At 40.4% G+C, this 25,149-nt stretch overlaps 1 protein-coding gene across 2 annotated transcripts; it reads left to right on the top strand.

Moving 5' to 3' along the window:
- Positions 1–1,551: 1,551 nt before the first annotated feature.
- EXOC3 (exocyst complex component 3) lies at positions 1,552–24,438 on the top strand. Of its 2 annotated transcripts, none has more exons than XM_075271109.1 (13): positions 1,552–1,642; positions 5,601–5,750; positions 6,164–6,383; positions 6,939–7,620; positions 10,532–10,649; positions 11,937–12,062; positions 13,786–13,886; positions 15,528–15,638; positions 17,587–17,734; positions 19,011–19,133; positions 19,512–19,673; positions 20,969–21,096; positions 21,224–24,438. In XM_075271109.1, the coding sequence occupies exons 1-13, from the start codon at positions 1,640–1,642 to the stop codon at positions 21,408–21,410; spliced, it is 2,259 nt and encodes a 752-aa protein (XP_075127210.1). In that variant the 5' UTR covers positions 1,552–1,639; the 3' UTR covers positions 21,411–24,438. The 2 variants fall into 2 exon arrangements, with proteins under 2 accessions (XP_075127210.1, XP_075127211.1); XM_075271110.1 differs by having other exon boundaries at positions 1,553–1,637; positions 21,224–24,437.
- The last annotated feature ends 711 nt before the right edge of the window (positions 24,439–25,149 follow it).

Genomic DNA, 25,149 nt, shown 5'->3' with positions numbered 1-25,149 from the left:
ACTATATTGTCTTGGAACCACAATTACCCCTGTCCCATGGGCCCGATGCCTTGGGGTAACCCTGGACTCCAACCTATCCTTCAAGTTACATGTTCAAACCCTCAACACTTCCTGCCGCCTCCAACTCAAGAACATCCATCAAATCCGCTCCTTCCTCACCCCGGATGCTCGTCCAGGCCCTCATAATCTCCCGCTTAGACTTACTGCAACACTCTTCTCCATGGACTCATGGATCTTCATCGGCTGCTCCCCTCTGCTGGTCCTTCCACTGGTTACCTATAGCCCAGCGAATTGAATTAAATCTAGTAACATTAATATACAAAGCCATCCACAACCTGTCCCCTCCATATATCTCTGACCTCATCTCCCACTACCTGCCCACACGTAACCTCAGATCCTCCAATGATCTCCTACTCCGCTCTGCTCTCATCCGCTCCTCACACAACTGTCTCCAAGATTTCTCCCGTGCATCCCCCATACTCTGGAACTCCTTATCAAGACACATAAGACTAACCCCCACAATCACAGGCTTCAAGAAGGCCCTGAAGACTCACCAATTCAGGCCTACAACCTCCAATAACACTATCACCGCACTGCCATCTGAACAGCCTCCCCCTCTCCTTCTGTCTCTACCCCCCTTCCCTCATAGATTGTAAGCCCTTGTGGGCAAGGCCCTCTACTCCACTGTGCCACTTGGTCACTGTTAGTATTATATCTACCTGTATATTTTGTGTATTGTATGTAACCCCCAAATGTAAAGAACCATGGAATTAATGGTGCTATATATATAAACAACAATAATAATAATACCTACAAAACTAAAAGCGCTCTGAATTCAGCACACTGTCAGCTATGTTATGGTATATAACATTCCCAACCTTAGAGATTATGAAAGCATCCTGTTCCAACCCCACTTAAAGGGATTGTCCAGGATATACCATTTATTGCAAGGAAAGGTAATAAATAAACCCATACTGACTTGTCCATGGTGTTGTCCACCATGGTCCTACTGCTCCCGGGTCCTGTTTCGGCAGAAGTCCTCATTACATGTGACTACTGAGGCCCTACGGTGGCCTTAAGAAAGAACACAGGACGCCCCGGTTCCTTTACTTAGGCGATGACTAGCCACAATGGCCACATGAGGCGAGGACTTCTTCCGGAAGACGCACCAGGACTCCGTGGTACTGGAATGTCTCAGGGGACATTATAGCACCAACAACAGGTATTTTTTATTTCTCTGTCGCCTTGCTGGAGACTGGAGTCCAGGTGTGATTAAATATATGACTATTGCAAAATTAACTAATTTTAATGTCCTGCTCTTTGGTGTTAGATTATGCTACACGATAAAGAGAAGAAAACCTAAACTATGCTAAGCGTAAGTATTCCCATGCTACTCCCGGCCCCCTCCCTCAATAGCACAAGCAGAACAGCTGCTTAGCGAAATGCCTCTGACGTCACCCAGCTGCCAATCACAGGAGGCGTAACATGAAGCAGCACGGTGTGCGGCTCCAATGAGCGCGGTGATTGGTGAGGCTTCAGTTGTGTGGGCTGGCTCAGACATCAGGGAAGTGCACTGCTGTGATACGCTGCCAGCTTCCGGTAGTGGCCGTCACAAGACTTAGCTGCGGTACCGCTGGGTATGGTGCGTTTGTGTTTTTCTTGTGGTGGCTTCAGGTCTAGTTCAGAGCCCAATACACATGATAGGTTTCCCGGGTGCGCCAATAGTATATGCTGCCCAGTCATAGGTCACCGTACAAGTGCATGACGTGCCGGAGAATGTCACATTACAGCCTTCATTAGGTCCAGGCCTGCTATTCATGTCTACATTGCTGTTTGGATCAGAATTGCTTTGTGACATGTTATCAGTACAGAGGCAATGTTTGTTATGTAACTGTACTAGCTATGTGCAGCTCAATGTGTGTGTGTGTACAGTATATTATATGTGTATGTAATGTCAGCTTGTAGCTGCGGTAAGTCTTGTCACTGGACTCACTATATATTACATTACTGTATATTATCTGTGTATGTGATGTCAGCCTGGAGCTGCGGTAAGTCTTGTCACTGGACTTACTATATATTACAGTATATTATATGTGTATGTAATGTCAGCCTGTAGCTGCAGTAAGTCTGATCACTGGACTCACTATATATTACATTACTGTATATTATCTGTGTATGTGATGTCAGCCTGGAGCTGCGGTGAGTCTGATCACTGAACTCACTATATATTACATTACTGTATATTATATGTGTATATGATGTCAGCCTGGAGCTGCGGTAAGTCTTGTCACTGGACTTACTATATATTACAGTATATTATATGTGTATGTAATGTCAGCCTGTAGCTGCAGTAAGTCTGATCACTGGACTCACTATATATTACATTACTGTATATTATATGTGTATGTAATGTCAGCCTGGAGCTGCAGTAAGTCTTGGCACTGGACTCACTATATAGCTGTGAATATTTGTCTACAGATGTGTATGTACATAATGCCTCTCGCCTTCAGTATAAAGCATTATATCCCCCATCAAGAACTGGACATATGGCGTTATATTGAAGGATCAGAGATGGTTTATTATAAAGGAGAACTCTTACATAGCACGGTTAGGATGAAGCCTATTCTATTGGGTAAAGGATTTGGGAGGGTACGCCAAACAGTTTCTGTTTACACTCCAGCAGATCGCATAAAATATGTTGCATCAAGTATGTCCATCGGCATTACAGAAACATTTGGGAAATCCCTTCATCAGGCTGGAACAGTACAATGACAGCCCTAATGCACCAATGCCTCTGATATGTATGATCTACATGTCCCCTACATTCTTGCCTTAACTTGACATTCAGCATAATACTTTGTTTGTTTTCTCCCCATACATCGAGATCTTCCACCATTGTTTTGTATTTTTGACTATGTTTGTAATCGTGACAGTTATATGGTTGTTATTGTATTGTTCTAGCTTGATGAAGGCTCCTGTTCCCAAAACATTGCTGTAATATTGTTGGACATACCAAAGTGTCATATTTAATGTAACCTATTGAATTAAAAAAGGTATTTGCACACAGGAAATACTTGGAGTCCTGTCTCAAATCTTTTACTATACTGAAGCAATTTTGGGTTTGTGGTCAGTCCCCATGGTGATCATGCGCCCACCTTTGAAGTGCCATCCTATATATACTGTATATAGAAGTATATTTACAATCCTATTTCGTTGTGATGTTAAAGGGCTTATCTTCCAGCAAATATATGTAATGCACTAAACACCATTTTAAGTCTAATATTACTGATGACCTATCATAAGGATAGGACATCATTATCAGATCAGTGAGGGTCCAACACCCCCGTCGATCAGGTGTTCTCAGCAGCTGCTACACAGAGAAGGAAGCATAGCGATGTGCTCTGTATATTGGCTTAACTACCATCCAAGCAAACAGGAGCTGATCTGCAACAGACCTGTCTGCTTCCTGTTCTATTCTCTGTGTATCAACTGATCACTGGGGGACCCGAATTGATCTGATATTGATGACCTGGCCTTATGATAGATCTTCAGTATTCTTAGCTTATCATTAGGCCGGCAAAGGTGAAAAAAGCAAAACAAACTCATCTGTTCCCACTGCTCCGTTTTTTTAACCAGACGCAAAGTCGGGCATGCAGAACTGTGCAGCCACCTGTATTCAGTGGGTCAGTATGATTAAAGGGGTTGTCCCATCACAAGGATCCTATCTATACTGCTGTTAATGTGTCTGCCAATACAGACCTGGCATTCGCTGTAATAGAGAGGCGGATGCCGGGGAGGGTTAGACGCCGGCACAGGTGCCTGCAACATCGCTACGCTCCTGCCCTGCATGAAGCCAGCAGCGGCAGGAGCGATGTTGCTATTCCGGAGGGGGCGGAGGAGCGGAATAGCAGCATCGCTCCTGCCGCTGCTGGCTTCATGCAGGGCAGGAGCGTAGCGATGTTGCAGGCACCTGTGCTGGCGTCTAACCCTCCCCGGCATCCGCCTCTCTATTACAGCAGATGCCGGGTCTGTATTGCATTGTGAAGACTGTACGTCCGATGCCTAGCTGCATCGGGAGCGCACACGCAGGGCCAGCGGCATAGAAGCGACGTCTTCTCGCCGCTGGCTTTGCATATGTAACCCCGCCCACCAATGACGCAACAAAGCAGGAAGAAAGAAGAATTTACAGCAGCGAAGACTGGTGAGTATGCGACGTAAGAATACCCCTTTAAGGTATGCTCACACATAGGAATTTGTAGCGGATTTGGGGAGGATTCTGCCCTGAGTCTGCCTCCCATTGAAAGCAAAGAGATCGCAGCAGGACGCTGAAAAAAAAAATCAGTGTTTGGCTTTTTCCAGATAATTGTTTTTACCGCAAAGTGGGCATCCACATTGCTCTGACTATAAAAGGCTGCGGGCAAACGTGGCGTTTATGCCATGTTGGTCCCCGGCCTTAAAGGGGTTGTCCAGGCAAAATTTTTATATTTTAAATAGGCCCAGGGAGGTGGGGGGGAAAAAAAAAGTCATATTCTTCTATCCCTGGTGCCTCCCTGCATTGTTATCTTTCATCAGAAGTCCCCGCCACATGTGACTGCTGAGGCCAAACAGCAGCTTCAACAAAAGGGATCTGGGACGTCAGAGCCAGCAAACAGTTTCACTTTTTTCTTTTTTCCACCTTTCTCACCCTATTTAATATATAAAAATTTTACTTGAACAACCTCTTAAATTTTCCGCCACATGAACGTAGCCTTATGGAGATACCAAGTTTATAAATTTACAGCTTTTTTTAAAAAAAATTTTTTTTTAATTAATTAATTTATTTTTTAAAAATTTTATATAATGTTTTAACTTCTTAAAAACAATCCAGAACTTTGGGAAAAAAAAAAAATTTTTTACTCCATATTCTGACTTCCGTAACTTTTTAAAATTTCCATGTACAGAGTTGCATAAGATGTTTTGTTTTTGTATGTTTTATTTTGTGTAAGGTACTTTTTATTTATACCATTTTCGGAAATGTCAATTGTTTCACTTTTTCATTAAAATTTTTATGGGTGTCGAAACAGTGAAGAAGCGGTGGTTTAACTGTTTTTCTCTTTTACCTTGCTTTTGTTGTCATATGATCTGCAAGGAGTTTGTATGTTCTCCCTGTGTTTGTGTGAATTTCCTCCGGGTACTCCGGTTTCCTCCCACTATCTAAAGACATACTGATGGGGAAAAGTAGATTGTGAGCCCTATATGAGACAGTGTCTGTAAAAGTGATGTGGGATATGTTGGCGCTGTACAAGTAATCAAATTATAGAAAAAAAATTTTCTGTTTGAAAATGCAGCAGTTGCCAGTGTGGCCCTTTGTATAAGTATTCTAAATTGTAATATGAATGCACTGATATTGCGGTTTGGGGCCTCCGTCCTGGCCGCCCCTCTTGCCTGTTTATTTGCTTTTAGGACGCTGCACAGTTTACCTTCTGTTTGTGTTATAATTTTTGAAAAATCTTTAATAAAACCCGTTTATACATACATTTTAATATGAAAGTATTTTCAAATGAAATGGTACTTGTTTATTTGATAGACTCATTCCTTTCTGTGTGAATTTTCCCTATAAGCTCAATATGGAGGAGCCAGACAGAGAGGCAGTGGCCACTGCTGTGCAGCGCGTAGCTGGAATGCTACAAAGACCAGATCAGCTGGATAAAGTAGAGCAGTATCGAAGAAGAGAGGCTCGAAAAAAAGCGTCTGTAGAGGCCAGGCTAAAGGTAAGCCTTTACCTACAAGTCCTTTGTAAACTGACTTCTTTTATGGAGTTATAGAAGCCTCTTATTACCAATGTCTACTTATATCTGTTCACAGTATAATCTTATGGAGGTTAATTTTTAATATGCATATTGAGTAATAGTTGGATCTAGATATCAGGGTCCACTTTCATATTTTCTTAAAGTTAAAGATATTGTCCAAAAGAAAAAAAAACACAGCTGAGTTGATCCTCTCATGGTCCCCACATGTCTGTGTTTATCTGCCATAGCAATGAGGTATCATATCAGTATGAGATTGCTGCAACAAATATCTGTTATCTTTGATCGTGTGCAATACTTGTCGGTTTCACCGATGTAGCCAAACTTCTGGACAACAAGATTCTTATGAAAATACTATATCATGTTATATTTTACAGGCAGCTATACAGTCACAGCTTGACGGTGTGAGAACAGGCTTAAACCAGCTTCACAATGCCCTGAATGATGTAAAGGACATCCAGCAATCTTTGGGAAATCTCAGCAAAGACTGGAGGCAGAGTATAAATACTATTGAAAGTCTGAAAGATGTGAAGGATGCCGTTGTCCAGCACAGCCAACTTGCTGCAGCAGTTGAAAACCTTAAAAACATTTTCTCTGGTGAGTCATTTGAAAAAATTTCTGTGCATGGGCATTATTTATCAACATCTTTTTTGTCCCATTTTACACAATTAAATTTGCAACTCAGCAAGAAAGGGGAAAACATACTCTCAAAAAAAAAAAAATACAAATTATACACAAAAACACAAAACACAGCAACAGCAACCATGGGCTCACAGCATAGAACCCCTCCCAACCCCAGGAAGCAAAATGTATGTAAGATGAAGACATACTAGCTGCAAGGTAGGGACACAGCCATTCTGATGTCCCAGTGCTATGAGGGCACTCATGAGATCCGAAAATAAGGTTATGGGGTACTAGCCATCATAATATTGGTTAGGCTCCTTTAGAAGGGCTCTACTGGGTAAGGTCGGTACACTGAACCGTCACCCTAAATGCCCTCAAATTCGGTGGCACATTTTCTTGCTGATGTTCAGAAAAGATCGATAAGTAATGGTGTATTTTCATTTGAGGTATATATGTATATCGCCTGTTGGTAGGATAAGAGTATCTTTTTGCATTCCTGAAGCCTGAAGTGTATCTGTTATTTCACAGTGCCAGAAATTGTAAAAGAAACACAAGATCTCATTGAACAAGGAGAACTACTGGAGGCACATCGCAAACTGATGGACCTGGAATGTTCTCGTGATGACCTGATGTATGAACAATATCGGATGGACAGCAAAAATACCCATGACATGAATCTAATTCAGAATTATTTCGGGGAAGTTCAGCATCTATCTGATGAGCTGGCTAAACAGTTGTGGATGGTTATCCAGAGATCCATAACAACTGTTCGTAAAGATCCCACCTTGCTTGTCTCAGTAGTTCGCATCATAGAGCGGGAGGAGAAAATAGACCGCCGCATGATGGATAGGAAGAAACAGACTGGTTTCATTCCCCCTGGAAGACCTAAGAAGTGGAAGGAAAAGATGTTTGTGGTTCTGGAAAAAACTATTGGAACTAGAATTGAGGGTACTCAAGCAGAAACGAGAGAGTCCGATAAAATGTGGCTAGTTCGCCATTTGGAAATTATCCGCCGTTATGTGCTGGATGATCTCATAGTAGTTAAAAACCTTATGGTGCAATGTTTTCCTCCTACTTACAATATATTCAATAAGATGTTAGCATTGTATCACCAAGCTTTGTCTTCTCGGATCCAAGAGTTGGCATCAGAAGATCTTGAAGCTAATGAGATTGTCAGTCTCCTCACTTGGGTTTTGAACACCTATCACAGGTAATGCCACCGGTTAGACATTATTGACCAATTTAATGCAGAATGTGTATTGTGATGAGCTTATTTGAGCTTTAAGAAGGTTTTGAAAACTAGACTTGGTAAAGTAATCCCTTACTCATATTTGAGTTGTTTAGTCATTTAGTTTAGTTTTAGTCATTTTTTAAGAGCAGAAGGGAACTGCATGCATTAATGTTTATTCTGCCGTATACTGTGTGTGTGGGGCCACTAATGTGGCATTAAACCACGAATGGGCCTTAGTACTCCCGTACAGTATAATTCCTTATTAGTTCCTGGATACAGAGTAATGGCCCTGATTGTCCCCCACAAAGTATAATGCTAAATAAATGCTCTGACAGCAGCCAGGAGAAACTCTTGCAACCCAACCACTGTCATTTACATTAATACTATAGTATAGTACCATTGGGGATCAGTAAACGTCCCTGCTGCCTGTACAACTACTAATCCCTGCTGCTGCTATAGTAATGTAATAATGCTAAAGACCAGCAGTCGGGCGGTGACTAGTTTCTCCGCAGACATCAGTCTCGAAAACTGGCAGCTTCAGTCCCCCAGCTGAATTATCTACTCCATGTCCTGCACTGATGTGTTAGAACAATGTAGGGCAGGTAAGGAGAGAGCGCACACAGCTCTAATCAGCAAAAGCATTTTATCAGTGCTTCTTCCCAATCATTAAGCAACTGGTCACTGGGGGTCTGGCACTGCTGGACCCCATTCAATTTGAACTGTAAGACACAGGGATGACTTAGCAAGGTGTGGTGTTTTGTAATTTATTTATTTTTTAAGAAAGACTTTTTAAAAGCTGAAAGAAACAGTTTATTTCATAAAATGTTTGCTCTTTCTTTCCTATAAAGTGAAGGAGGTTGTCCTATCAGTGATTGATAGTCTCCCCTATGTAACCGTGTATACAAAGATAGCGGTCAATCTCTGATGGGGCTTCTTCCTAGTCTTTATAACAAGCAAAGAGCAAATATTTGAATGAATAAATAATAGTGGCTATTCTTGATAATCCTTGACAATGTTTATCAGTTTCAAGTAATGACGCTCCCCTCAGAGAGTGTGACGTCCCTTTAGTAAAATCTGTATATTGTAGAAATACAGTAGGTAAGTCACAGTTGCTGACAAACTCATCCTGTAGGTTTCTGATTTTTCCAAATCATTTGACTTACCAGGAGTTAGGCCACTTTTAGACTTTGGGGTCTTTTGAACTGAGATGGCAGCAGTGTAGAAGATAACTGCATATTTTCAAGCCCAGCAATTGTGTCTTTGGTGTCAGTACTTTTGTGCTAGAATCACACTTCTTTTTTCTGGAGGGAGTTTTTGAGCCAAATAGGAGAGGAGTATCAGTCTTCCATACATTCCCTGGTTTTTTTGGATTGATTCCTTGCTTTTGGCACAGCTGCCCTTTCTCTGTTTTGCCCGCATAGTGTGCACTGTCCACCCACTTTTCTTGTAAGTGCAGCACAACCCCATTCAGGTATAGAGGATGCAGTGCTTTATCACAGTATTTTCAGGGAGGTCCTACCTCTTGGATCACCATTTGTTATAAAATGATAGCATACACCATTGATGTGCCTTTACTTTATAATATGTAGAATATTCTTTTTTGCTGTCTTTCTGCTTGAGCCAAACTGTTGATTCTGATTTGACTTGGCTCTAATGTCACACAACCCTCTAATGGTGGGATCCAAGGGTCTGTTTTCTGATCCGTGATTGTCAAGGCTGAAGAAAATATTGATTCAAAGGATGTTTTCCAATGAGCATAATCTCATTTAAATTTGTAGACCGAAAAGTTAGACATTTTTGCCATAATAATTAATTAAAAGTTTTTCAGAGTTTTAAAGGTTTTCTCCAATCGTCTTAGTGGTGACAGTCTGATTGCTTGCCTATGGCTACAGCCATGATTACAGGAACTTTGTATGGTCTGAGACTTATTAGAAGCTCAGTATTTGTGGCAAGGTTAGCTTCTCATGCATGAAGTGTCCCTTCTTGGGAACATCTGGGTTTCTGACAAGTTTCTGACTATAGTAAGTTCCTACATTCATGGTTGTAATCATTGGCGACTGATCAGCACAACGGCTGTCACCATTAAGCTCTTACCATATCATGTTACTTTAAGTGTTCTTTTAGGGTAAGTTTGTACACAAAATAGTTTGAAGAAATTGGAAAAATTCTAATTCTATTCACATGAATTGTATTAATCCTGGGATGGGACAGCTGAGGACTTGGTTACACTACAGTGCAACTGGACTGTTTCATCTGTTTTTAATGGTACATTTGCATGACCGATATGTGAATAAATCTATGAACACAGATCAAGGTTTAAAGGGGTTGCTAGGCAGGTTTGTGGAGTTGGAGCTGGGGCCAGTTTTAGGTGTTGTTTGAGGCAGATAAAAATTAAAGACTGATTCTTGTTTTAAAAGTTATATACCTATCAATAAATAATCAGAAGCATAGTTTATGGCATATTTCCTATCATAGGAATTCAGTCACTTTCAAAGTTGGAGTCAGTTCTGTTTCAATGATTAAAATATGGATGATTGTCCTTAGGGTAGTCCATCAGTATCTGATCGTTGTCGAGCCGATATCACAACTGCTGTGGCTGCAGGAAGCAAATGGCTCCATACACAGTGTGGTGACCGTGTCTGGATACTGCAGCTCTGCCACCGTTCATATGAATGGGAGCTGATATCGGCAGATTAGTGGGGGTCCTGGGTATTAGATTCCCACTGATCTGATATTAATGACCTGTCTTAAGAATAGGTCATAGTGTCTAAATCCTGAAAACCCCCCAATTTCAGACCTGTTTTACGAAGTGTGACTATTAATGTCCTTAATACTTATTACATTTTTGCTCTTCTATAAGGGATAAAGGTTATTCTTTTCTCTCTCTTAGTTCAGAAATGATGGGAAATGTCGATCTGATCCCAGAAGTAGATGTAAAGACAATAAAGCCTCTTCTTTCCCAAGATGTTGTGGATCAGCTTCTCCATAAGTACATGGCAACTCTCCAAGTAAGATGTCATTTTTTCAAAAAAGTTGGTCTTGGGGCAGCCCCATGGGGTGGAGGCTTTTCAGGGTCTGCGTGGGCACATTTCAGAGCAAACGCCATAGAGAAAGGTGCTCCTGGAGAAGTCTGCTTCAGCCAAGTCTCTACAAATTCACCCAGCCTATGACCTCCCAGCTATTTGCAGGTTATTTCACTTGGATCTGTTATCCAGATCTTTGGACTTTTGTTGCCACAACTCCCGCTTTGGTTATTCCTGCAATTCTGGAAGTTAAGTTGTTTGGTTGACAAGAAAAGAAATACAATATTCAGCATTTGTCACCTTCTGGAAGTCTTGGCGCAAAAGTCCCATATCAACTTGGACCTTATAAATTATGCTTGTAATTGAGGTTCTAGAATGGCCGCCAATAGCTGCTCAGAGACCTATTTCAGTGCATTCTGATTCAATATTTTCAGCAGTTGCGGTAGAAGTTGAGTTTCCTATTGCAACACGAGCAATCTCTTTAATCTTCTCTGTGGCGTTGTTAGGGTCCTTGCCCATTGTGGAGGGTTCCCTACAACTTTTCTGTAATTTATAAGGATTGATGCCAGGTGGGGAGTACAAAAGTGCGTGTAACTATAGGACGAGTTTTGGTGCCCTTTCCGGTAGAGCCTGGTAGTAACAGGTAATTGGCTAGCTGATAAATTGCAGTATCTTAGACAAGCAGGATATCTGTATAGCCAGAGGTAAGTTCTTGATCCACATAGTCTGTGCTAGTCATGTCCTCTGAGCTCTCTAGTCAGCTCCCTCTAGTATAACAGAAGCAGACAAACACAAGGATGACTGATCTGAAGCAGCTGATAGCAGCGCTGGGACTTGCTTCAAAGGCTGTACTTCAAAGTTTGGTTGCTCAGGTGCACATTACACTGCAGGTTTTGTAAAGTGTTTGCAAGTTCAATTTGTCAGTGTTCCCTTACTGTCCTCCACAAACTCCCTCTCCCCTGGCAAGAAGAGTCACAGGATCACCTTGCAAAATAGCTAAGGGGAAGAGGGGGCTTCAAATACACACACTCAGGATGTTACACAGGGAGGTTAACTGCTTCTCCATACGGAAGTTCTGATCCATGTAGTTTATGTAGAGAAGTCAGGTAATCTTAGATGGCCCACAGATATAAACCGCACTTCAGGAACCTTCAGATGTATTATATTACACAGACCATGGTGTCTGACAAATATGCTTTACTTTTTCTTTGTCATACTCTTTGAGGTTGAAATATGCAGAATGTGTAATGATTTTTTATTTTATTTCTGTAGTCAAACATCATTGCATGGCTGAGGAAAGCATTAGAGACCGATAAAAAGGATTGGGATAAAAATACAGAGCCTGAAGCAGATCAAGATGGGTACTACCAGACCACTCTTCCAGCTATCGTTTTCCAGGTAAATGATTATAGCAGTATGTGTCGTATCAGCAGCAGCGTCTACTTAATGAAGCCAAGTGAAAAGACCATTTTTTATTGATTATAATTAATGTGTGCACAAAGGAAATAGTTTAATTAGGTGAACTGTGTAAGGGGGCGTTCACACTTATGCCGCTGTCCGCCCTGTGGGTTTCTTTCCTAATCCCCAGAAAAACTGCATAGGGGATGGCTTGCTGGCGGTGTGTTTTAAAACCCATTCATGTAAGTGAGTTCTTTCGCAGCACTGGGGGCAGGCCCCAGCGGTCAGACAGCACTGGGAGCGGCTCCCAATTTTGTGAGAGAACTCTTTCCAGCGCCGCTGCCTCTTCTTCTGCAGCAAGGTCTTTACCGCGTCTTTTTCTGGTGGCGGCTGCTTAGAATACTATGTAAGTGACCGTTTTTCTTGTGACTGGGAGCATGTGCAGTCGGCTTGCCCTAGGCCCGAGGCCTAGAAGTTACAAACCGTCACCGGAAGAAGACACGATGAAGACCTCACTACAGAAGAGGAGGAGGCGGCGCTGGAGAGAGTTCTCTCGCAGCACTGGGGGACACCCCAAGTGCTGTTTGAGCGCTGGGGCCCGCCCCCAGTGCTGCGAAAGAAGTCTTTTACATACTGAGAAAAAAACGAGATTTTAGGCAAATGGCGGCGCGGAGAAGGCAACGAAAGGAAGAAGACGAATAGCTTTTCTTAAGGCTATTTCGACATGTTAGCAAAAAAAGTGATTGACTGATAGGATCCCTTTAAAGCAAACCGTTGGTGTCCATACGCAGCCTCTCCACGGTGAAACCGTTTTTGGTTGGGTTTTTTTTTGGGGGGGGGGAAGGGGTATGTTTGTTTGTTTTTTTGCACAGACACAAAGTCAGACATGCAGGACTTTGTGTCCATGCACAAAAAAATCGGTTTCACCGTGGAGAGGCTGCACTGAGCCACTCTGGGGAGATCTCAAGCGCGCAGTACATGCAAGACAGCCCAGGAACTTACAGGAACAAGAAGAATGGGCAGCTTTACCATCTGAGGAAATAGAGACTCATCTATAACTACCACAAAAGACTTCAAGGTGTCATTGATGTTAGAGTGGTCAATACACGGTATTAATAACTGGGAGATGTGAACTTTTGAACAGGGTCATTTTGATGTTTTTGGTTGTCATTATGATTTAAAAAGAGAAAACACAGACGTTTGACAGTAAATGGCTTCACCCAACCACTAACCATGAGTGGAGAAAAAGTTTTCGTGTTAATGATAATATTCTCTAAAAAAAAAAAAAAAAAAAAAAAAAATCTGCCGGGGTATGTAAACTTTTTTAGCACAACTATATATATATATATATATATATATATATATATATATATATATATATATATATATATATATATATATCATGCATATACACCCCCTCCCCCCAAAATAAATTTGGAAAATGAAAAATACCATTTAATTATATCTTGCCCTCAATGTGCTTGAAGGGACGAGGAAGCTACAAGACCTGTAACTTATACCATTCTTCTTTAACCCTGTTTTTTAGATATTCCCCGTTATATGACAATTAATCTGGAATGTGAGATGTATGGCAGCATTATTTGTATGTGTTGTTTTCATCACACATCACTGAATGAGATTAGGAGGTTATTGTAAGAATTTATTATGCTGTTCACCAGTCACTTTTGTTTTCCAAGATTAATGTGTGTATATTTCTTTTTAGATGTTTGAACAAAATTTACAAGTAGCTGCTCAGATTAGCGAAGAGCTGAAGAAGAAGGTTTTACACTTATGCCTGCAACAAATGAATGCATTCCTCAACAGGTATCAGTACCGATCACTCATAGAATACCAATGGTACAGTATTGTGTAAATGTTTTGGGAAGGTACTGCAGAGTAAAAAATGCTTTCAAATATAGAAGTGATAAAAACTGCCGGGCTTCTCATCAAAAGTTTGAAGTATCTTCAAGGGCTTGCTGGGCAGTCTGCTCTCTGGCTCTATAACACTTCTATTTTTAAAATAATTCTTGTTTTTCAGTATTTTTTTACTGCATCTGCCTAAAACCCTTGCACAGTACTTCACATTTACTTAATTATGTAATTAACTGAAGTCTTCTGAAACTGGGGCGAGGCACAATATACAAATAATCTTTGGGTCCTAGAGGCTGGACCCATAATGTGTGAAGGCACCCTATAAGTTAAAGCAGTTGCCCAGGACCTGAACATAATTCATGCCGATGACCTATCTACAAGATAGTACAGTGTAGTGGTGGTGCCTGAAGCTGCAGTCTTGTTTCTGTTTCCTTGAATAGAAGAACTGCTTCTGACTGTATACTTCCCATACAGCTTCAGGTGGACGAAACATGTCATCCAGGTGGGCTATGATCAGATACTGATATGATCTGATGTCTTATCCTGTTAGGTTATCAGTATCAAATGTCTTCAGGTCCTGGACAACCCCTTTAAAGCTGATTGACTGAAATGTTGAATAGAATGTAAAGTTTTAAGAGACTGTTGACCAATGTTTGTTTTTCAAAACAAGCTGAGATTGCTCAGGCCCTTCAGAGTTCTTAGACTGGGTTTACACTTAAAGAGGACCTTTCACCATTTTGCCCACAGGCAGTTCTATATACTGCCGGAAAGCCGACAGTGCGCTGAGTTCAGCGCACTGTCAGCTTTACCGATGTGGGCCCAGTGTGAAGAGCTTATGGTCTGGTACCGGACCGTAAGCTCTTCACACTGGGCCCAGATCGGGAAAGCCGACAGTGCGCTGAACTCAGCGCACTGTCGGCTTTCCGGCAGTATATAGAACTGCCTGTGGGCAAAATGGTGAAAGGTCCTCTTTCAGAGCTAACAACTGCAATTCAAAACAACATTCAGTTCTTTTAAGAGGTTCAATATAAAAAAAGGTTTTAAAATTAGGCCAGGGAAGGTGGGAAAAAACAAAACAAAAACTTTCTCACCTGGCCACCTCAGTGGTCCAATGTGGAAAACAGTGGAGCTGCTGGAGTGAACTGTGCACAGGGAACAGGTATGTGTTTTTTTGTTTTGTTTTTTAATACCTTCCCTGATCTTAAATGATCTTGGACAACCCATTTAACTAAAAAAAAAGTGCTGTGTAACCCAATCTTATACTTCCCAAGTTCCCAGCTGATCTCTACTTCATGTTACCTTTATACACACAGGGAATGGTAGCCAGCCGGTGGCTGCAGCAGTAACTAGCCTCAGCCACCGAACTGACTAAGAGATTGTGATAAGAGGGACCGGAATCAGAGACCGGGAGGTAAACTAGGTAAATACTGAGAATCAGTAAGATATTACTTTAAATTTAAAAAAATATGACAGCGTCTGAGCCTGTTGTAGAACGAAAATATGGACATAACCTTTCAAATGTTGAATCCATTTAGGAGTGCTTTACTAACCCATTTACAAAGTTAACATGAGTAAATTTGTCTCTGTTTACAGATACAGCGAGGAAGCACAGCTCTATAAAGAAGAACACTTAAGGAATCGGCAGCTTCCCGCATGCTATGTCCAGTATATGATAGCCATCATTAACAACTGCCAGACATTTAAGTAAGTGTGTTTCACTTCTTATTTAAACAGGAACCTGTCCGGAGGTTTTGGGAAACTAAACCACAATCATACCTTATAGAAAGTTGGTGCAATGTCCCAATTCTGCCTACGGAAGATCTATCTGCAACAGAGCTTTATTTATTAATTTTTTTAAAATATGATGTGCTCCCCTTGTATATATTTCTTTTAAACACAGGGCAGTGCACCTCTGCTTTGCTGTACATGCACTCAATGTGCGACACATGCACAGTGAAACTGAGGTCCAGTTTTGTTAGAGAAATGGGCCAGGAGCATGAGAGATGACAAAACAAAGTATGGATTTTAAACATTTTCATCTTCCCTGACTAGATAGATAGATAGATAGATAGATAGATAGATAGATAGATAGATAGATAGATAGATAGATAGATAGAGATATGTTTATTCTGGACAACGAAACAAAAAAGCGAACCAAGGATATATATACAAAATTGAAATTTTTTTTATTAAACAACAACAAAGACACAGATAAATAGTTAAAAAAGGGGGGTAACTAGTCACCAAATGCCATCAGAAGACAGTGAGCACACAGGTAACTCAATGGGCAAAATCGCCTAAGTAAATATGCCAGAAGTTGTGCCACACAAGAGAATGCACATATACAACAAATATTTGGTTATTAGGGAGGAATAAACTAGTACATAAGTATGATGTATACTGATGTAGAAGACAGAAGTACTAAATGTAGATTTACATAGAAAAAAGCTCAATGATTGAGACTGTAAATACTGACAAGCAGTGATGTCAATGATATACAAAGAAGCATGTAAAGAAATACAACAGCTCCCCCTAATGGAGTACTATGCACAGTGGCACCAGAATCATCCAAAATACACAATGCCATGTATAGTTGAAGTATATAAAGCGAAGAAACAGCTAGAATATAGCTATTTATAGCTAATATACCAAGTGTATTAAAAGACAGACTATTGTACAGGGGAACACAACAACACTGCAGTATCTTAAGTGTTAACACAGTATACATCAAATAGTTAAGCACAATGGTCCCAGCAACTCCTGAACTAAAGTAACAGTCATAGACTGGAAGTGAGTGATATAAGCCCCAGCTGTATGTTCACATCTCACTACAAGTCATAGTGCCATAGCTGGAGTTGTAAACCGGCGAACTTACCCATAGTATCACAACATGTAGTAACCCAAAGGAGTGTGCCCACACGTCCCCTATTTATCTGTGTCTTTGTTGTTGTTTAGTAAAAAAAATTTCAATTTTGTATATATATCCTTGGTTCGCTTTTTTGTTTCTTTGTCTATAGCTGAACTCAGGATTCTATGCTTGGAACCTACCATTGGGAATATATGATGTACTTACATTTTTGTTTCCCCTGTTTACCATGCTTGTGTGTATATTTATTCTGGAAAACCCCTTTTAAGGACATACCAGTGGTCTTGATCATTTCTCTTTGGGTCCGTTAAATTGTGTTGATGGCAGGATGTTAAAAATAACCTTAAACAAAAATTCACTATATGGACAAAGGACACCTACACATTACAAGTTATGGAGTGTGTTTGTGGGAAATTTTGCCCAGCCATCCAATAGCATTTATAAGGTCAGACCCTGATGGTGGACAAGAGGTCCTGGCTGCTTCTCTGATCTATTTCATCCCAAAGATGTTTGATGGTGTTGACCTCAAGGCTCTTTGTGGTCCAGTTAAGTTGTTCCATAGGCTACATATCCGTCTATAATATACACAATACAGCAGCTTTTAAGGGGCTGGATTTTTAGTAGGAAATGTATTGCAAAGCTTATTTTCTACACAATGATTTGTGTAAATATACCCCTCTCTTTAAAGACTAATGACACCTTTTGGCTGTGAGATGATATTTACTTATGGCCAGTGGTTACATTTTATTTGAATGTCACAATATTGCCCTGTTTTTGTTTGTTTAGGGAATCAATTGTGAGCCTAAAAAGAAAATATTTAAGGATTGAAGAGGATTTCATGGCGTCTGGCTCCTCAAATATGGATTCCATATTAGATAACATCGCCAATGATGGATGCAGGAGTCTTTTAGATGAAGTATTCATGGATTTAGAGGTGAGTACACCTGTTTATCATATTTCACCGCTGGAATTCCTTGCCCTAGAATTGATGGAATTAAAGCGTATCTCCACTTATAAAAGGGGATGTCCCATCTCAACGATCCTATCTATACTGCTAGCTTATGTAAATTGAAGAGTAAATACATTGCTTTAGCAATACTACTTTGTTTTCCTGCTATGTGAAATTATTCTTCTCATTGTTTAAACAGCGTTTCCACAGCACCGAACCTGTGTGATAAGACAGGACAAGTGACATCACTCACTGCCCTCACTGTTATTTACAGCTCTGCCATTCAGCTAATTGCAGTTTGTCTGTCTGTAAACCCACAGATAACACTGAGCCATTGTCTAGAAGCCTCTGCATATTATTTGATCTGCATTTATATTAGATTTATTTATAGTAATTATACCATAATAAGTATTGTTATACTTCATAGTTTTCTCTTCAGCAAGCTGGGGGAGATGAGGTGGCCTTGCCTGTTTGATAAGTAATATAGCCAATAAAAAATATCCCACAACTTAAACTGTTGCGTGTATGGATGGCAATACTACAGTTATGAGAAATGCATTGATATACATACTGAATGCTGTAAATATGTATATATCTAGAACCTTTTCTCTCTTGTTCTGTTAAAGAGGACCTTTCACCGATTTGGGCACAGGCAGTTCTATATACTGCTGGAAAGCTGACAGTGCGCTGAATTCAGCGCACTATCGGCTTTCCCGATCTGTGCCCTGGGTAAAGCGCTATTGGTCCCGGTACCGTAGCGCTTTACAGTCAGAAGGGCGTTTCTGACACTTAGCCAGGGACGCCCTTCTGCCCAGCAGGAATGCCCCCTCCTGATAATACTCGTCTATGGACGAGCTGTGTGAGCAGAGGGAGCGGGCGTTCCTCTCCGCTCACACAGCACAGCGCGATAGGCGCTGCTGGGCAGAAGGACGTACCTGGCTAACTGTCAGAAACGCCCTTCTGACACTAAAGCGCTACGGTACCGGGACCGATAGCGCTTTACCCAGGGCACAGATCGGGAAAGCCACGGTCAGCTTTCCAGCAGTATATAGAACTGCCTGTGCCCAATCTGATGAAAGGTCCTCTTTAAGTTTCAATACTCTAATGAAAAGTTAGAGCCACGTACAGAATAGAGTTACTGAGCAACGGTGGCTTCAATCAGTCAGAACTCATTTTGCCGTTTATGATTTATGCTAAAGACTATGACATCTGCTTATCATGTACACTTACTGATTTCTCAAGTTTATTTTTTTTTCTTTAGCCGCATCTAAATGACCTGATGACCAGGAAATGGCTTGCTGGCTCTAATTCTGTAGATACTATATGTGTCACCATAGAAGACTATTTTAATGACTTTGCAAGAATTAAAACTCATTACAAGCAGGTATGTGTAACTCAGATCAGACTCCTCCTCCTTTTGGCATGATCTCGTGGTAAGGGATTATGCCACAAAAGCTGTTTTGACCTCTATCCATAGAATAGACCACCTCTAGTGGGGGGGCTGGAGTTGGGGGGGGGGGGAGCAGGATGTGGTCTTTATTTAGCCTGCCTTGAATGTAAATTTGAATGGTAGTGGACAGCGCTCCCATTCACTTTAATGACAGCACTGGAGATAGCCAAAGTAAAGCACTTGGCTAATTCCAGCACTCCGATTGAAGTGAATAGGAGCATTGTCCATCAAATGTGCAGTAAGGAAAAGGGCCTTCCTGTTCTTGCCTCATTCAAGTGAAAATTTCATTAGTAACATTTTTTTTTTTTGTAGAAAATGACCATTAAAGCCCACAGGAAAGTAGTGACAGAATATATCAAGGCAATAATGCAAAGACGAATTTGCTTCAGAAATGCAGAAGAACGCAAGGAGGGGGCAGAGCGTATGATAAAAGAAGCGGAGCAGTTTAAATTTCTATTCAAGCGTCTTACATCTGTAAGTGTCTATTAGTGTGAATATATAAACCGCTATTGTATTGTTTTAGAAAAGAAAAGCTCCTTTCCCCAGTTAGTGGGCTGTTTTCACATCTATTTCTTCTGAATTGACGTTTTCTCTGCAATCTCTCCTGGCTCTGTCTTGTTAGAGCAAGATGGACTGCAGCTCACTGGTATAACATAGAAGCGTGTGGAGAGGGGGAGGGGTGAGCAAGGGCTGAGTGAGAGTGGAGAGACTCAGAGACTACTGGAGCTAAATAGGAAATGTATATCTCCCCAAGGTGCTTTATTCACATTAATCCAGGTTAGAATTTCTCTGTATTGTTAAATATGATCCTTCTGCAACTTTCTGAGCGAGTTAGAGAACAGACAACACTTTCTGACCAAAGGATAGTTCTGAATTACATAGTCCATCCAATTTATAGTGTCTGTAAAAGGTGGTTGGATTCACCCAGATAGCAGTGGATTTACTAGCACTACTACCCTTGAAATTGCTCCTTGTGGTGTCCTTCCAATATGCCACTTATCACAGGGACAGATGATAAGATAAGAAATGTTGGTACTTTTGCAATTTAAATACTGTTTTATATCGAGAACTTAACCATTTTTTTCCAATCACTTTTTCTTACGATGAATAATGTTGGTGCAGCATTTACAGCATGTTTGCACATTTATAAGCCCCTACAACTTTATCTGTGTTTCCCGTGGGTTTTCTTATTGTTTTTGATTTTGGCAGGATGGAGCTACAATACTTTCCAAGGAATTTGCTCTTCTATATATTACTGGTTTTCTTATTGGGAGGCATTCCCTAAAGTATGGAACCCTTAAAGTTGTTTTCCGGGATAAACTATGAATTAATCCCTAAACTAACAAAATCGAAGAAGCAAGTAGGGGAGCACTCACCCAGGGCGTCTTGTTTTTGTTAAAAACGGTTTTTTATTCCAACATCCGTAAAAACATTATACAGGGAGAGAATAGATGCATAGATAAGACAGGCATGTACAAAGGGCAGGGACTTGATGAACACAAACTTATGACCCGCACTTACTGGGTATTCCTCATTCATGGGAAATAATTGCAATCCCTGATCCCTATCACGAACGGGTTTCAGCAGGTTACCCGCACCTGTCGGCAAAGGGTAGACACACGCTTGTTTCTACCCTTTGTACACGCCTGTCTTATCTATGCATCTAGTGATGCATTGGCCGACGACCACTTGATATTCGGTTAAGTATAAATGTCCAAACTTCAGTGTGTGCCTATATTTACAAAAACTTACTAAACCTTATTCTTTAGGGATTTGGTGAAGAGACGGATGGACTGTGTGATACAATTATTGACATAGCAGAGGTTATAAAGCTTACCGACCCTTCACTTCTTTACTTGGAAGTCTCCACTTTGGTGACTAGATATCCAGATCTCAGGTAATTTACCAAAATTGGTTTTCTCGCTTCTTTTACCTTTCATGTTATTATCTAGGAATTAGTATAGTTATAACCAAGTAGAAGTTGAACGTTTCATTATTATTATTTTTTTTTGTTTGTTTAACAGGGATGATCACATTGCTGCTTTGCTCGTAATGAGGGGAGATGCCAGCAGGGAGATGAAACAGACAATAATAGAAACTGTGGATCAAAATCAGAGTCAGAGGCAACAAGGTCAAAACTACACCCCAATATTTAAAGACATAATCGTGCCAAGCCTGCCAACATTGAGCGTGCCAAAACTTTTGAAATAGTTTAGTAGTTGTGTGTGCGACCTGGTTTGGTGCTTAAACTTTATAAACCTGTAGTCTAAGTGCTTCAGTATTTTTTGTTGGTTACCAACCACTGGCAAATTTTAGCGGTGGAATCTTGCATGGTTTTCTGTCACTCTACTTAAAAACATAAAATTTGTCTTCTAAATCATGTCATAGATAATGAAAACGTTAAGACCTAACTGGTGGATCTAGTGCCTGTACTAGTTTACACGTGTCTATAGACAGCGGTCCCTATATGCACATAGCTTGCCACGGGAAAAAATGGTCTTCAGCTTCTGCTTATCTCGCTTATAAATCCTTGGGATCCTTCCTGATTTGGTTCAGTCAGTTGTGTTTTTTTTATTTTGGATAGAACAATAGAATAAATAGTGTTAGGTGGCATGTAACTGCTGGTGCTTTTACCCAAAAGCAAATGTATATTTCCCATCTACAGATCTCTTCCGTATAGAAACAAAACATGCAGTTTACCTTATTTTACACTGAATCAATCCATTAACTAAAACCTCGAAAATGCCAGATATAATATACCAGCTGAGCTGAGAAGGCCTAGTGCTCTGACCTTTATAAATGACAGACCTAGTCAGGAGCAGTATACTATACTGTATAATAGTTAAAGGGGTTGTCCAGTTTCATAAAGGTAATGAGTGACAAATGTTAGCGTTTGTATGGTGAAAAGTTGTACAATTTTCCAATATACTTTCTGTATCAATTCCTCATGATTTTCTAGATCTTTGTTTACTGTCATTCATTCTGTTTGCTCCCAGTGGGAAAAAAAATCAGTCCGTGGTCATGTGATGTACACGTAGGTGCGCAGCTTGTTATAGTCACAGCACAGTAGTCAGACATCTTGATATAAGCCGTGCACCTATGCAATAGGAATGGCTGCAGCTGGAGGGAGCTCTGCCAATGCCTGTCACTCTACTACCATTAAATGTCCGTAGCTCTCTTCCTGTGACCGATGAGAGCAACAGACGTGTGTAACAGTTCCCTGAACTCTGATTAAACAAACAATAATATCTATCTAATAATATCTGTCTATCTAATATATGTCTGAAACTGAACAACCTCTTTTAATTTATTTTATTTGGATGCCAGAGTGTGTTGTTTTAGATTTGAAATAGTGAATCAGCCATTTGCTACTTGTAAGTGAATGAGAAACCATAAATGTCTTTTTAGACAGTACAGCAGAGTAGCAGGGCTGACACGGACTTCTGCTTCAAATTCTTCTCTGCTTTCTATCTAGGCTTAGGTTAATGGGCCTTGTCAGCAGAGTATCTCATTTCTCATTGCAGAATCACTGCCTTTCGTTGAATACAGAATACAAAATCAGCACCATCTTCCACTGTGTGAATATACTTTTATAGTTCAACACGAACCTATTTATAATCATTTTTGTAGGGTTACAAATGGTGAAAATCTACTGTATTGTGCAGGGCTGTGGTTGAGGGTGTTACATAGTATGGTTGAAAAAAAGACCACCGAAACTCTTGGCACTTTTCATCACTAAGAAATTGAAATACTGCGTTTTGCCACATGTGCTGGGATCTCAATATCTGTAATTTTTTTTATTTTTATTGTAATTAAAATTTCTACATCGATTTTGACTGCACAAAGCTTGTTGGTGGAATTGCTTCTTAGGGCCCGTTCACACGGAGTAAACGCATGTGTTTTGGCAAAATACACGTGTAAAAATAAGACTCCCATTGACTTCAATCACATTTTTTTTTTTTACATGTGTAAAAACAAAACAAAAAAAAAACAACGTCAAAATACACGTGTAAAATGTCATTGAAGTCAATGGGAATCTTATTTTTACATGTGTATTTTATACACGTGTATTTTGCCAAAATACACATGCGTTTACTCCGTGTGAACAGGCCCTTAGAGGTCAACTTCTCTAAAATATAAAAAAACATGTTTAAAGAGTGCTGAATAAAGAACATTTAGGTTGACTCTAGGTGACCAGATGTGAAGGCCAGTTTCATTCTGTATATATTTATATGTGCTACTGCAATAGTTTATTGATGGGATGATTGTTTTGTGCATTTGTAGATTTTTTTTTTTTTTTAATGTAAAAAAGAGTCAGCAATTTTTTTTCTTTTTGTCTGTACATGTAATGCATTCAGACTGCCTGAGCTTTTCTTTGTATTCCTACATTAAAATTAAGTGTGTTTCTAAAAGTATATACGGTATATAACAAACTTGGAGAAAGTTACCTGACACTAATGGAATTGGTACAGCATTACCAATGCTTACAGCATTAATACTTGCGTTGCTGCTTTCCTTCTATTGGAGAAACATGCTGAAATACCGTAAGGCATCATCCAAACAGTAGATCTATTTACATGACCATTAATAGAAAATGAAAGCACTCCACAAGCCCAGCTCTTTGAGAAGACCAGTCTCCTATACAGAGCAGATTTCCTGTAATAACTGTTTTCATTGTACCATATTCTGTGCATCTTAAGCATCTGCAGAGGGAAACCTTTCTGCACCCCAAGAGTACTTTTTTCAGTACAGGTTTGGGTAGTCATCTCCATAGAACTTTCACTGTGTTTCTGTTTATTAGTTTCACTCCCAAGACAAAAGTGCTCTTAAATGGTATAACAATAAAAACTTTGATAGAAAATCATGATGTTTTTCATAAACCTATATATATCTATGCACACATACACATTCTACAGTCACCACGAGGTATTGTTTTTTGTCAGGTAGCTTTGTGCATACCATATGAAACAAGCAATCCAATGTCTATCATCGTATAGAAAACCCCTCACGATGAATAGTGTATTCCCTCCAAACAAAATGGAAGCAAAGGGAGTCAATCTTGGAGATTCGATATTTGTCTAACTCCTGTTCTTCCTGCTGAGGAAGCCACTGAATTCAGGCAAAGTCTATAGCACCTTCCCAAAATATTTCAAAGTTTCACAAGTGTACATTTTTTTTTTTTTATTGGAATGTTAATGTGTACATTTATTTATACACATGTATACAGTAATTGCAAACATTAAGCCCTCATGGAAAAATAAAAATTTGGTCACTATACAGGAAATCCTTTTCTGGTGGTAAGTCATCAATCATAGATCAGCAAGGGTGCAGAGCCCAGATCACCTGTTCGCAGCAGAAGCAGGCTGGTGAGCCCTTGTCATGTCCATGGGCTACATGGCCTGTTTGTGTTAAAGTGAAAATCGATGACGTGGAGTGTGAAGAACATCCTTTGCATAATATATGACATTGTACTTAGCAAGTAAAGAAGAGGCTGCAGCGCTTGTCTGAAGATTGCAGATGATCAATGGCGGTCTGATGTTTATGACATATTCTAACGTTACAGCTTGATCCCTTGCACTTTAAAGAGTTCTCATTGAGCATTAGACAAGTCCTGTCATCTAAACGAAAGCCTTTTCTGGTAACAGGGCCTGTTTAATATGTACTACTCTGAAATGAGGAAAACAAACTATACTGACAAAGAGGCTTAAGCTTTGGTTACATTTGACTTTTAGGCTAGGTTCACATTTGCGCAGAGCTCTCCATCGTTTAGGTTACAATTGTGATGGGATCTTCCTTGTTCGGGTCCACTGGTTACCTGTAGACTCCATAGACTGTAATGGGGTCCATCAGGTGTCAGCCAGGGTAGAGAAAAGTCTGCTGATTTCTGGCAGATTCTGCGGTGGAGACTGACGCAGATGTAAACCTAGCCTCATGGTGGTTTGTCCTACAG

Source organism: Leptodactylus fuscus, chromosome 4, assembly GCF_031893055.1.
Source record: "Leptodactylus fuscus isolate aLepFus1 chromosome 4, aLepFus1.hap2, whole genome shotgun sequence".
In the NCBI taxonomy this organism is placed as follows: Eukaryota; Metazoa; Chordata; class Amphibia; order Anura; family Leptodactylidae; genus Leptodactylus; species Leptodactylus fuscus.
The sequence above is the reverse complement of the archived record's forward strand: the minus strand, read 5'-3'. Positions and strand labels throughout refer to the sequence as shown.

Bases quoted from the DNA above. Each gene is read 5' to 3' on its own strand.
- EXOC3 (XM_075271109.1), top strand. The intron at 5,751-6,163 runs GTAAGCCTTTAC...TATATTTTACAG, and splicing joins CTGTAGAGGCCAGGCTAAAG to GCAGCTATACAGTCACAGCT. The intron at 13,887-15,527 runs GTATCAGTACCG...CTCTGTTTACAG, and splicing joins ATGAATGCATTCCTCAACAG to ATACAGCGAGGAAGCACAGC.